The following is a 13,884-nucleotide window of genomic DNA, read 5'->3' as shown; positions in this document are numbered from 1 at the left end:
ATCAGCTTCTGGATTTCATTTGAATTAGCAGTACGTTTTATTTTATTTCCATTTTTTTGTTTATTTTGTTTTGTTTTTAGCTTTGTCTGCCTGGGGCAGCGCAGGGCTAGTAGCAGTCCTAGTAACTAGGACTGCAACTTCTCTTCCATGCACATTTGAACAGGAATGGTTAAGTGCCACGATCAGTTTTAGTGGCGAGTGGAAAATGTTGCCTTGAACAGCCAGGGAAGAAAGGGAGTGTGTAGCAGCGCTTCCACTTCTGTAAATGAGCTTTCTAGGTTTGCGACGGAATCAGGATTTAGTTTTGTAAAAGAAAACGGAAACTTAGAACGTGAACTTTTTTAAAGTTCAGTAGATAAATATATGTGCCTGTAAATAAATATATGTGAAAATATTGCAGTAGAAGGCTACCGATGGTTTTGTGGTCATTTCGGACAAGTTTTGACAGAAGTGCATCTCAAATGCCTGTGTATATGAGAGAAAGAAACAAATGCAGGTGAAAGACACTAAATGTAAAAACACAGTAATTATTTCAAGCGTTCTGTGGCCTTTGTTCTGGAGTTGTTTTCCATCCTCAGCACAAGCGTGCAGCGCTCGGCGGAGAGCGCACCGCCGCATTCTTTACATGACTTAAACGTCTCGGGTACTTGCAGCTCAGAGCTGGGAGTGTTCTCTTATCTACCTGCCGCAGCGAGAGGAATTTGACCACGCGGCTCTTGCTGAATTTACCGGGCAGTACAGAGCCCCTCGCGTTTTCTAGCCCAAACATGCAAATGTTTCTGGTGCAAAATTGACCGTATGAGTGATACTTTTGCTGATCTTTTGCCATTGCTGAATCAGAAGGACTGATGCATGGGCTGTGTTTTATGCATTATGTTTTTGTACTGATTCTGAAATCTGCTTTGTTTGCAGGGATATTAAACCAGACAACATCTTGATGGATATGAATGGGCATATTCGATTAGCAGATTTTGGTTCTTGTCTGAAACTGATGGAAGATGGAACGGTAATTAGAAATCAATGGAAATTAATATATTACTAAACACCTTTCCTTCTGTCTTTTGCTTGAGAATAGAGTATGTGCTAATTAACGAGAAAAAGTGTTTAAAGTGAAATGAAATGGGATGGTAATGGTATTGGCACACAGTCAACAGCAGTTCAAAATAACACTGCTTACTACTGGGACTTACTGTTTGTTAAAGATTTTTCAACGCAGAAATAAATAAAAGGAAGGTGCACTACCAGTATGGAATAGGATGTATGTTGGTGAACTGTCATTCTCTTGGTTTTTGAGCCCTGACCTCAAATCTTACTGGAAATGCAAGCTTTACTATGATGAGACGTCTGAGATGCAATTCGCGCACATCATTGTGTTTTGGTAGGATATTTGGGCTTGCAGAGCATAGAGGTATGACAGGAATGCCACTCCGTGGCCTGAAGTGTTACCAAGCACTTGAGCTAACATATATGATTACCTAACGTGTAGTTACTTAATAACAACCTCAAGCATAAGAATGGACAGCTTCATTCTTTTTCCAATATTAAATATTCACAACCCTTTATGCAAAGTAGATGATTGGAATGCCTCTTAACAGTGGCCTGTGTGCCTAATGTTTCTTTATGACTTTAGAAGCTTTTTTTTTCTGTTTAGATGTCATTGTTGTAACTGGAACCATAGGCCAAGCCTGTGCATATGCACAGTGCCCCACAGATCAGGGCTGGTAATGACGGCAGTTGCTTTTAGTGACAAAATTGTAACTTTGCAGGTGCAATCTTCAGTGGCAGTTGGCACTCCAGACTACATCTCTCCAGAAATTTTGCAGGCCATGGAAGATGGAAAAGGGAAGTATGGGCCTGAGTGTGACTGGTGGTCCCTAGGCGTTTGCATGTATGAAATGCTGTATGGGGAAACGCCCTTTTATGCAGAGTCCTTGGTGGAGACCTATGGGAAAATAATGAACCACAAAGTTAGTGCACTTTCTCTTTCCATCTCTCTCTAAGCTAATTTTTAATAAGGGATAACTTATAGGCTTGTTTAAAAATGAGTTCTTATGTAATAATTATATTCATGTTCATAAAAGTAAAACGTAAAATGTGTTTCCATGTAGTAAATTTATAGTTAAGGGTTGCAGATGGCTTTGCTATAGGATAAAGCTGTTCAAAACTAAAAATCTGGATTTGGAAAAGTGGCTGTTAGCCGTCTCTAAGGAGCAAGTCTTGGCTGCATTACATCACTCCATTTGCTTGACTTTCTTCTGGCAGATCCATTTATTGGCTTATGCAGTAAATTCTTAAATGTTCTTCCACCTGGATGCAGTTGCAGAGTCCAAAAGGAGACTTTTAAATTCTTAAGAGAAATTTAAATAAACAAGAAAAAAATAAAAGACACATTTTCAATAGTTTCTGTCTTTAGGGGAAGTCTTTTTTCCAGAAACCTTAATACATTTGTTTAAGAACCTGAATATTGGTATATTTTTTTTCTGCACTATAATTTTCATTAAGAAGAGTGAGTTTGCAGCCTTCTCTTGGTAATAAGCTATTTTCCCTTATTTTAATCTTTAAGGAGAGATTTCAGTTTCCTGCTCAAGTGGCGGATGTCTCTGAAAGTGCAAAGGACCTCATTCGAAGGCTCATTTGTAGCAGAGAACATCGACTTGGACAGAATGGGATAGAGGACTTTAAGAATCATCCTTTTTTTGCTGGGATTGACTGGGATAATATTAGAAACTGTGAGGCACCTTACATCCCAGAAGTCAGCAGCCCCACTGATACGTCAAACTTTGATGTGGATGACGATTGCTTAAAAAATTCTGTAAGTACAGAACTAATATTTTGACAAATCTGCTTTTGTAATATACAACAAAACATACTTAAGTGGCAGTTTATTTCAGCACTGTTTTTATATTCTGTGGAGTAAGTAAATGATCTTTTAAAAAAATAGTGGGGGGAGTATACTCCTAGTGTAGAGACTGACTCTCCCAGGCCTGGATGTGTGAGGATAAATTCAGGGTTTCTTTAGTTTTGTAGAAGTCACCTTAACTTTACACACGCTTTAACTAACACATACATCTGTTATTTGCTGTAAAAAATTCTTAGTGCCCAGGTCTTTTGGAGAATGATACATCTATAAATAGTTTGCAAGGCACAGTATTTCCAGCACAGCATTGTTGACCCTCATGCTAAGCTTGCGTAATGCATTTTAGTGTAGTCCTTTGTTCATAATTGCTCACAGGTCTGCCAGATTTTTGTTCAGTTCATCCTGACTAAAATTTTCCAAGCTTGGTTTCTGACTCAGGTGGAGTTTTTGGAAAGTTTCAGGCTAAGTGGTTCGACTATTTTTCAAGAGTAAGCCTTGCGAGAGCAAAATAATTTTGCCTTTGCTAAAAAAATCCTTTCCAGGATTGATTTTTAAGAGTTTTAGTGTTTCTGTGCTTTTGAACAGCTACTTTGACAGATGATAGGGGTCGTAGCATGAGAGGAATGCCTTGCGTTGTGTCCCTGGAAATACATTTATATTCATTGGAAGCTGCAGATACCTGTTGTTTGCTTGTAAGCTGAGGCATTGTCCTTACTCCTGCTTTTATTTGCTGCTCCACCCTGTGCATCTGACTTCCACAGAGCTTCCTGGGCCTCCGGAGGGGCTGTGGGCAGTGCGGGTTGTCGCAGGCATGGTGGTGCTTGCACACCCGCTGTCCCAGCTGCACAGCCACACTGGGAAACACCTTTGCCAGCTGAGATCCAGTGGTCACCGAAATGTGTGGTGTGAACCTGCTGGTTTCAGAGTCCTGTTGTGTAGACAGCCTAGCAAACCACTCAGGTTGCATGAGGAAACTTGCAATTTTTCCCTCTTTTTCCTCAATTTTTATACTGAGTACCAAAATTTCCAGGAGAGGTAGAAAAGCTCTCAGATTCAAGCATTTGAAAGGTAATGAATTCTATGTTTTACAACGAAGTCCTCATGCTCAGTAATTCTCCATTTCCATTTGGTATTGCCCGTTTCCCAGCATGACTAAGGTATTTTTTGTCTTTTGAATACAGTCTTTTTTGCAGTTACTCAGGTTATTTTTCCCAGGGCAGATATCAGAATTTGGGGGCAGGAACGGATGCGGTATGTAGCAACTCGTCCATACTCATGAGGCTGTACTCTTCTGGGGGGTTAATGACACTGCCTAAAGTTGTCCAGTTTAAGAGTCTTCCTTTTGAGAGCCTCAGTGCCAAGCCGAGGCACTCAGAGGGTGCCTGGAGCTTCAGCAGTGCAACTTTTGTAGCCGGACTTGTAAGATGCAGTTACAGGATGCCAGGCTCTTCGATACTTGGACAGTTCTGTTTTCTTTTGTTCCTAAATTCTTGTGAAAACATCTATGTATTTATTCTTTCCAAAATTCCCACTTTGCCTTGTTTTAATCAAAATGAAGACCTTTACCATGACTTTGAAGTTTCCTAGCTTTTGCTTTGTTTTGTTTTTGATGTGGTTTGCTTTGCTTTGCTTTGCTTTTTAGGTCACAGTCACATATCAAGGCTTCAGTGGGTGCATAATGAAAAAAAAATCTAATGGCATTTTCATATATGCATATATAGCATGGGAATGAAGAAAGATAGACTTAGATGCAGGGACAAGATGTTTCTGAGCAAATATAATCCACAGTTGTTTATATGGTAACTAAAAATCATCTGTCATGGAGTTTTACAATACCAAACTTACAGTAGTTATTTCTATAGGAGCTTGTGATATATGAGAACAAAATAGAATAGGGAAGTAAATTTTTTTTTTGCATATGAACTACTTTTTTCCATTAGGTGGTGGTGTTATAGTACAGATACTGATAAATGTCTTAATGTGTATAATGCTTGTATTTTATTTATATACAGGTTTTGTCATTTCCACACTGAATCAGACTTGATATTTTTATTAACAGTTAGTGAATAATTATGACTTTATAACTTGGTTTTGTCCTTAATTACCAAAATATCCAGCAGTGTAGACTTGGAGCCTAGCCGTGTCATCGGTACTGCTTTTTATTTATGCTGCAATCCTTGTGATGTAAAGATTTTTTTAAAAAAATTACTGAAAGGTGAAGGTTTTGATGTAAGATGCAAGATGAATAACGAAAATGTAACTCTGGATTTCTTTTGAATTTTTTTAACCTTATTTCTAGTTATTTCCTGCTGAGTTTTACACAAAGGCATGTATACCTGATTCCTTTCTACTTTTCTATTTGACTTCAGAGAAAAAGATTATTGTTACCTTTTCTTTAAATTTCACACCTTTTAGCACTTTCAGTGTGGTAGTCATCGTCTTGGGGAGTTTCTTATGATGACCATTATATAAGAAGGCATTAGAGGAGACAGACCAAACTGGAGTATAAAAATGTCAAAGTTGCATCTGTGGAGAATGAAAATGTCAAAGTTGCATCTGCGGGTTTAACAGAATGCTGTTAAGAGAATACTTAAAAATACTGGAATTTATAATGGTTTCAGTAGTCTAGCAACAGGGAGATTTTAGCCTGAGGAGAAGCTCAAAGATGGACGCAGGTTTGTGGTTCTTTGGCAGGAACAAGGAGCATTGAAGGAAGAAATGGCCAAAAACCCTATTGTTCATATTTTTTTTCTAGTAAATATCTGACTTTTGTTCTCTCCAACAGAGAAAGCTTTTTTCTTTTCTTTTTTTTTTTAATACCAGCATGCTATATTTTTACATACTACATGATATTAAAATAGATTTAGTACTGCAGTTTCATATCTGGGTTGTAGGAAAGGATGACTGTCAATCTAGTTAGTGTGATTTTGTCACTAATACTTCACATATGATTAAAACTTGAAAAACTTTTTTTTTGTTATTCTGGTAGGATCTTATTCAATTGTCACATTATTTTTCCAGGAAACGATGCCACCACCATCACACACTGCTTTTTCTGGCCATCATTTACCATTTGTAGGTTTCACATACACAAGTAGCTGGTAAGTAAGAGCTCCAAAATTCTCGGGGAGGTAGTTATGTAATAGCCTAAATTTCTGCCTCAGAAACCAGCTCCAAACAGATACTGAGGAATGCAGTTCACTGAGGAGATTATTGGGCCATAATCTAAAATGCTTCCTGCTGTCTGAGGTGTCAGCTCCTGTGTCCAGAGGAGTTTTATTGAGAATGGCGGTTCTCAACCAATATATGAAGTAAACTGCATATAAGACCTAAGACAAAGATGAGTCCAGGTGTGTGGACCCAGAGAAAACTTAGCGTAGAAGACTTTAACAACTCCGTTCCTTCCAGTCCTTTGGCACCCTTGTAAAACTGAATGGAGATCTTGAAAAATGGCTTTTCCTGATACTGTGCAGTTGTACTGCTAAATTTAAAAAAAGTCCATTTATTAGGTAAAAAATACAGCTCTTGAAAAGCCATTTTGAAAGGCCTTATTTCTGCAAACATGTGGACTTAAAGCTGGTCACGTGAGGTGTCCTGCAGCCCTCAAAAGGATTATTTGCACGTCTATCTGTATGTAGACACTAGTATCCACAGATGCAAGACCTCAGTGTTTCAGTATGTAGTTGCACACAGTTCAGTATCTTCATAAAATCCCTGTTTAAAATGTGAAATGAATGCAGATTTTTGTAGAACAAGTATAACACAAGTAAATTAATGCTACAGTCACTTCATTATGGAGTTGTTAGGAGCTGAGTGATATAGACTAGTTTTCGTGTAATAACTTTACTTCATTTGCTTCGGTATCTTTGAAGTATTTGGCAAAACTGAGGAATTATTTTAAAATAACTTGTTGTAATCTTATTAGCCACCAGAAGATTGGATTTTTTTTTTGTTATCTGGCTGACATAGACCATCCTGAATGCTTTTTTTTAATTAGGAGGCCTTCTGTGTAATAGTAAAGAAGATATTGAGAAGATAATCATGCTAAGTAAAATTTAATTCTGTTTCTGAGCTGAGTGCATACTAACAAAGTATTGTTTTACTGATAATTATTTATATATTAAAACAACAACTGTTTTTTTAAACTTGTAAATGCAGCCTTTTTGTGAAGTTTAATACTGTTTAATTTTCTTTCCAGTGTGCTTTCAGACCGCAGCTGTCTAAGACTGACAGCTGGACCACCCTCCATGGACGTTGATGCCAGCATCCAGAGAACTTTGGAGGATAGTTTAGCAACAGAAGCTTATGAGAGGAGAATAAGACGTCTAGAACAGGAAAAGCTTGAACTCAGTAGAAAACTGCAAGGTAAAGGCATTAACAAGACCATTTAGTCACCACCTTAACTTAGCAGTTTTGTTGAGGTATGATTTACTATTAAAAAGAACAAATATGCTTTCTGGAATGTTTTTTGATGGGAAAAAAATATTTAGATTGTTTCTGTTGACAATTTTTACAGACTTTTTATCTAGGATATTCTGTGTATACTTCCTATTACCTTTGTCTACACCATGGCTTCATTACTATGCTCTCTAGGATTTAATTTGTTCAACTAGCAGTCACTAAAAATCCACTAGTATTTAGCAATTAGCATTTTGTAGAATCTTAATTTCACAGTAGGTCTTTCTGAATGATTCCATTAATGTCAATGGTACTGCTGACATGTACAGCGTGTTGTTGTTAACTGAAGTGAGACTTGGTTTTCCTGAGGACAGGGAAAGGTTTTAATATAGAAATGACCATGTAAGCAACCACAATGCTCAGTTGCTCAAAGGTGTTTGTTGCTCTCCATGATTTGGAAAAAATACTGATTTTTTCATTAGATCCTTAATGATATTAGCAATATTCTTCATAACTTATTTTTCTACCTCAGTGCTTGCATGTTTTAATGCTTTATGTCTGCAGATTAATTTACTATGCTTCAGTGGCTTATTTGGCACTTACAGATTTATCTGTAATATCTTTTGGACCTTCTGAGATGTCAAACATGTAGTTTGTCCCTCTTTCTTTTTCTAGAGTCCACCCAGACAGTCCAGGCTCTACAGTATTCAACAGTGGATGGCCCAATAACAGCAAGCAAAGATTTAGAAATTAAAAGCTTAAAGGAAGAAATTGAAAAGTTGAAGAAACAGGTGACAGGTAAGTTATTAATGTAAAAGGCGCAAGAGGAAATGGTTTGATAAGACCTTTTCCTAATGTAGCACTAATTTTGCTTCACTTTCTAAAGAGCTTTTCAGCCTTGTTTTACTTACTATTATACCCTTTGCTCTTCAGTGATAGTTCTTGAGGAAAATATTTTCTTTCTCAGCATTTCCTACAAATTCAGCTTAATATTCAGTAATCCGAGCATATTAATGCTGTTTTGTAAAGGAGAATTTCAGTGACTGCTGTTATGATTATTAGTGGTAAAATTCCACTCGTTTTAAATCACACTGATTTCAGTGATTGTGAATCAGGATCTACCTGAGCATCTGTGAAACCATGACCCAATTTTCTCTGTGCAGCATTTATTTTTCTTTTACAGTATGCTGCCACCAGAATGGCTTTGGGTGTTACTGGCTCCCTGTCTCTCCTGCTGTCAGTTGTTTTTGCTCCTCCTCACCTTCTGCGCTTTTTGGACTCTCTACTGAAGGATTCTCTCACTTAAAAAAGGAAACAACTATGCAGTTAAATAGGACTTAGTCAACTCATGGAGTAATCACTAAGGCAGCACAAGGTGGGCAATAGGAGCACACCAGGAGAGATGAGAGGGGGAAGAAACACCTCTCAGCTCTAGTATCAGTGAGCTTTTGGAAGTGAACTTCCTTTCCTTTCCATTCCATTCATTTCCTTCTGAGAATTCTTGAAGATTTTATCATGCCCAAAAATGCAAGTATCAAGTATCTCAGTGCTTTAATTATGAACTGTGGACAGCAACACAGAGATTATGTACTGCTGATACCACACTGCCTCATAAAGTTCATGCTACAGATGCGCAGTTGGAGAGTTTCTGTGTCGTGATGCAGAATTTTGTGTCTTTACCACGAGCAGTACTGCAGCGCGTGCCCAAGGCTTACATGGCTCGGTGAGGATTGCCGGCGCAGGCCACGCGCTGCCCTGCGTTGGCACAGAGAGTGCTGTGAAGCTTCACTGCAGCACACGTCCCACCATGTGCTGCTGCAATGAGGAGCAAGAGGACGTGATCAGAACCCTCTGTCCTGTAGCAATCCTCACCTCTGCTTTGGCTTTTGGGGACACTGGAAAGCAGCATATATTAGAACAGCTTTTGGATGGGTCAAGCTCGTTGCAGAAAAGCAGTGGGATCAGCTTTAAAAAATAGTTGTATTATTGACTTACTCAACGGCAGCTTAGATTTTAAGATTTTAGCTCATTTTTGTGAATGTTACTCTCTTTGATAATAAAAAATACGAAACTGCTGTGGGAAAATTCTCCAGTGCAACTGGTACCCCTTTTCAGATTTAAGAGAACATTACCTGCCTTTTTAAGGCAGGTAATGTTGAGAAGGTTTTCCTTTAAGTGGTCATTAAGAGTGTGCTGTTCCACTGTTTATGCGCAGGACGTATCATGTCTGTTTGCTTATTCCTCACAATGTTTGTGCCAGAAGCGAAAAATGTAATCAAATTAAGAAGGAGGTGGAGTCACCCCGTCTATCTACAGGCATTGCATAGCTGTCTCAGTGTCTTCTTGAACGCCTTATCTGGTCCAGCAGTGCAACCATTAAATGGCAGTCTTTTCTTGTCCACTACTTTAGTTTTAAATCTATATCAGAAAAAAAAAAAAAAAAAAGCACCAACCAGATGCTCATATCTGAATGCTCCCAAATTTAGAGGAGCTAATCCCAAACTTCTTTGATGGTCTTTGTATCTAAATTTCCAATCTAAGTTTGATGAACTTTACAAAGGTTCAGTTCAGATACAGTGCTAAACTTTACGCCTTAGGGTCATCTCCTGGGTAATTAATGTAATGTAATAATATCCTACAATGAAAGCTTGCATATTTTAGCTAAAATGTTAGCAATCGCTAGGATGATTAGGTGGATATTAAAATTTACTGCTCATCTGTCACAACCAGCTTTTTGGTCTTTCACTTGTTTTATTGCCTCTTGTGAATCTGTAAGAGTAAACACCTGTTTAGAAAGGTAATAAAAATGAACAAGAAATTCTGTCAAATTCAAGAGCATCTCCAGTGGGACCTTAGAAAAATAGAACATTTTCTGTCTATCTGGTTTTGCAGGAAATTACAAGCTAGCATATGCTTTCAATTTTTGAGGTCAAAGATATAATTTCTGTTCTCTGAGTTACACTGGAGAAAACTTTGAGGAATCTTTAATATTGCCAAATATGTAAAGGACAGCAATAGAGAAAGAAAATAAAGCTGTGGAACGAAGTAGTTCATGCACAGAAGAAATTTATCTTGGCTCAGCAGAGCAACATATAAACTTACTTATTTGCTGGTGACTTCAGGGTAGACTACATGAGACAGGCAGTGAATGTTTTCTGGCATTGAGCTATATCTGTGTTTGGAATACATTCTTTTAAAGCTTTAAGCAAGGGTCAATGAATTAAAACAGCAGTGAATATTTATATGGTACAAGTAAATGGTTATTCATTTGCTTATAAAATTCTTGTATTCCAGAAATTACAGCTCTGAAGAATCTGTATATTTTTGTATTTGGTTTCTCTAAGAGCCAAGCCTAGGGTTGCATTTATGACAACATATCCAAAGCTCCTAATAAGAGTGTGGATGGTTTCGTGTATAGAGAAATGTATATGGTCTGAAGTCCTGCTCCAGCTGAAAACAAAGGCAAAACATCTGATAGCTTCAGAGAATAAGAATTAACCTACCATCATATGTAGCCTGCTTTTAAAGCACATTTTAAAGTAAGGACTAGAAAGAAAAAGCTTTTTTTTTTTTTTTTTTTCTTCCCTCAATTTTCTTTTATACTTCAGGGATTTCAGCTTTTGATGTTGTGTATTATTTGGGTGTAATTTTATGACATTAGGTAGTTGTGTTTCAGAAATGTACTTTAATTTTGTAGCTGATTGACAGATTGTAAGAAACTGTAGGAATTTTTCTGTATTTACAGTAGTAAAAAAGCAGGCCACATAAACAGAAATTGTTACTAGAAATAAGTAAAATCATCTGAATTTAATTTTAACTGTACAAACAGGAGAAGACTTGCCAGCTCTTGAGTGACCAATGACTTTTACTGTTTATTTTCCGGGGAGATGAGGAAGGGGGGCTGATTTCAACTGCGATATATTGTAGTCAAAGATGCACTGCACGTTCAGCAACGTAGTGAGCAGTGTGCTGCTTTCTCTAGCGTCAGGCCACCTGGAACAGCAGCTCGAGGAGGCCAGCAGTGCGCGGCGCGAGCTGGACGACGCTTCCCGCCAAATAAAGGCTCTTGAGAAACAGGTCAGAACGCTGAAGCAAGAGCGGGAAGACCTGAATAAGGTAAAAGCTTCTCGGCAGCAGCCTTTCTAAGCCCCAAAGACTAGTTCACTTTTCTTCACTGTGCTTGCAACAGCTATTTTGGTTATGGATTTAATGAGTAGATAACAAACATGTAATCTCTTCCACTTTCTAACCTTTGTTTTCTTTTTTTTTAAAAAAAAGTCATAGACTTTACTTAAAGCATCATTTGTGCAATCATGAAATCGTCATAGGTGGCTGATTCCAGATGCAGAACAGCTTCATGATGCAAATTGTATTTTGACTGAAAGAATATTTTTATGGCCTCTGACAAGGGTGATAATCGCAGTGGTTTAAAGATGGAACAGAGAAGAACTGTTCTTCCTGCGTACAACTATTATCTTCTGAAGTGTGAGCAAGGGTGGCTTGGAAAAGATGTTTAGAATGTGATATTAAGGAGATGCTGCATGGCATGGAAGGGTTTCCAGAGAGATATGTGAAAAGTTGCCCAAATATGAAGACTGAAAAGTATTTCAAAATAATCCTAGTATGATTTTTTTTCTTTATCTCTTTCCCCTGAATTCCTTGTTTTCTTGCTTTTCTCTCACTCTGTTTTATAGGCTACCTTGTATTCGTGGCTTAATCAACTCCAAAATGTAATCGGGACAAAATGTTTCTCATCCTGCTAAAAATTAGCCTAGTGTGTTAGAGCCTGCTTTAACTGACCTACCAGCTGTATATAACATTGCTTCTTTTAATCCATAAAACTCTTAAAACCTTGCCTGAGAAAGAATATCCCTTTTCTAAAGCAACTTACAGTGATTAGGACCTCTTTTAACAACCTCAGAAGACGCTTCTAAATCTGTACAGATGTCAACAGTGCCAAATGTTAATTCTTCCTGCCACTCTTCATCCTCAGGCCTTCTTGTCCTTGCTGCTTTGTTCAGCTTCACTTTGGCTGAACGTCATTAAACTATTTAAACTCTTGTGGTCCTTCAGTCTTTGTGCAGTGGCAAAGATGGAGAACACAGGAAGCTTTGTCAAGGTTTTACATTATCGACTTATCACAGCCCTTGCTGCCTCATTTCATGTGATCTTTTTTAGAGAAATAGTTCTCATATGTTGCTGGTAATTGCTACGATGTTTTGTCAGCTGAAACTTTCTGAATATTGATACTATGGTATTTTGTGGGGAAACCAAAACAGCAATGTGCAAGACAGTTCCCAAAAACTTCCAAGGTCCAAGCTTTCAGGAAGCAGCTTTCTGTTTGAATAATGCACAGGCTTATGTTATTGTTTAACAGTCGTGATAAATACTGTTCTTTTTACTTATTTAAGTCATTCTTGAAAAGCTGAGTCAATGACATTTTTAATTACGATAGCAAGATATTTTCTTATTTTAATGTTTGAAAGCCTTTGTATTGAACCTATAATAATGGACCAAAATCAGACTTGGTCTAAGTTAAAGCAATTTTACTGACTTTTTATTAGTTTAAAGCTTTTCATTTTTAAAACTAAAAAGTAGTTAAAACTTTTAAACTGCTTTATTAGTAGTTTAAATCTTAAAACCTTTTTAAAAGGCCTCTTTCCTTTCTGTGTGGAAGCATATAATCTGTATCATAGATGCATTCTTCAAAAGAAATGAATATGTGTTTTCTGTTCACTCTGGAAAAGGCCTTAGATGCACATCCAAAGACAAAATGGGCCTTTCAGCTTTCTAGGTTTATTACTTAGTTCTTTTTTTAACCTGTAGGAACTGGCAGAGTCTAGTGACAGATTAAAATCCCAAGCCAAAGAGCTGAAAGATGCACACAGCCAGCGGAAATTGGCCATGCAGGAGTTCTCAGAGATGAACGAGCGGCTGACAGACCTGCACTCCCAGAAACAAAAGCTTGCCCGCCAGCTCCGAGATAAGGAGGAAGAAATGGAAGTGGTGATGCAAAAAGTAGAAAATTTGAGGCAAGAGTTACGCAGAACAGAGAGAATAAAAAAAGAAGTAAGTAGAAAGAAGACTGTATAGAATCTATTCAGTAGTAGTTGTATATACGTTTTTCCTACAAAGTAATTTAAATAAAAATTATCTGTAAATTTTTAACTCTTCGATTGTCGCTTCAAACAGTACTCATTTTGTTTTCTGTTCTAAGGATTTGAATGTCTGGTTTAGTACTGAAGATTTGGCTCATATATCAAAAACCATGAACGGGTTTTGATAAATATGAAGTAAGAGTCTTGCCTATTAAAAGTGTATGTACTTTTGTAGCTGGAAGTCCAGGCTGAAGCTGCAGCTGCTGAGGCATCCAAAGACAGGAAATTGCGAGAGAGAAGTGAGCAGTACTCTAAACAGTTGGAAAACGAAGTAGAAGGGCTAAAGGTTAGTCTCTTTTGATATTAACCCCTGCAAGCTTACTACCAAGTAGGACTGGATCTGTTTGTTTTCAGATGTAGGACAAAAAGGTATTGTCTCAGTTTGTCATTTGCGTGACAATGAAAGCTACTGTAAACATGACTCTTATTATTGTCCAGAAAAATGGTATTTACCTAAGGTGCTTTACAGAC

General features: G+C 37.6%; 1 protein-coding gene across 1 annotated transcript in view; it reads left to right on the top strand.

Moving 5' to 3' along the window:
- CDC42BPA (CDC42 binding protein kinase alpha) overlaps window positions 1-13,884 on the top strand; it is a 155,345-nt gene that overhangs the window by 86,925 nt on the left and 54,536 nt on the right. The window contains exons 6-14 of the mRNA XM_088532756.1: window positions 913-1,006; window positions 1,767-1,967; window positions 2,564-2,812; window positions 5,879-5,958; window positions 7,056-7,222; window positions 7,931-8,053; window positions 11,238-11,371; window positions 13,082-13,324; window positions 13,589-13,699. Coding sequence (XP_088388882.1) covers window positions 913-1,006; window positions 1,767-1,967; window positions 2,564-2,812; window positions 5,879-5,958; window positions 7,056-7,222; window positions 7,931-8,053; window positions 11,238-11,371; window positions 13,082-13,324; window positions 13,589-13,699 — 1,402 coding nt within the window. The remainder of the gene's footprint in view (window positions 1-912; window positions 1,007-1,766; window positions 1,968-2,563; window positions 2,813-5,878; window positions 5,959-7,055; window positions 7,223-7,930; window positions 8,054-11,237; window positions 11,372-13,081; window positions 13,325-13,588; window positions 13,700-13,884) is intronic.

Source organism: Tinamus guttatus, unplaced genomic scaffold (assembly GCF_059628265.1).
Source record: "Tinamus guttatus ecotype Peru unplaced genomic scaffold, ASM5962826v1 Tinamus_guttatus_pri_ptg000033l, whole genome shotgun sequence".
NCBI classification, from domain to species: Eukaryota; Metazoa; Chordata; class Aves; order Tinamiformes; family Tinamidae; genus Tinamus; species Tinamus guttatus.
Note: the sequence above shows the minus strand (reverse complement) of the source record. Positions and strands in the feature narration are given on the sequence as shown.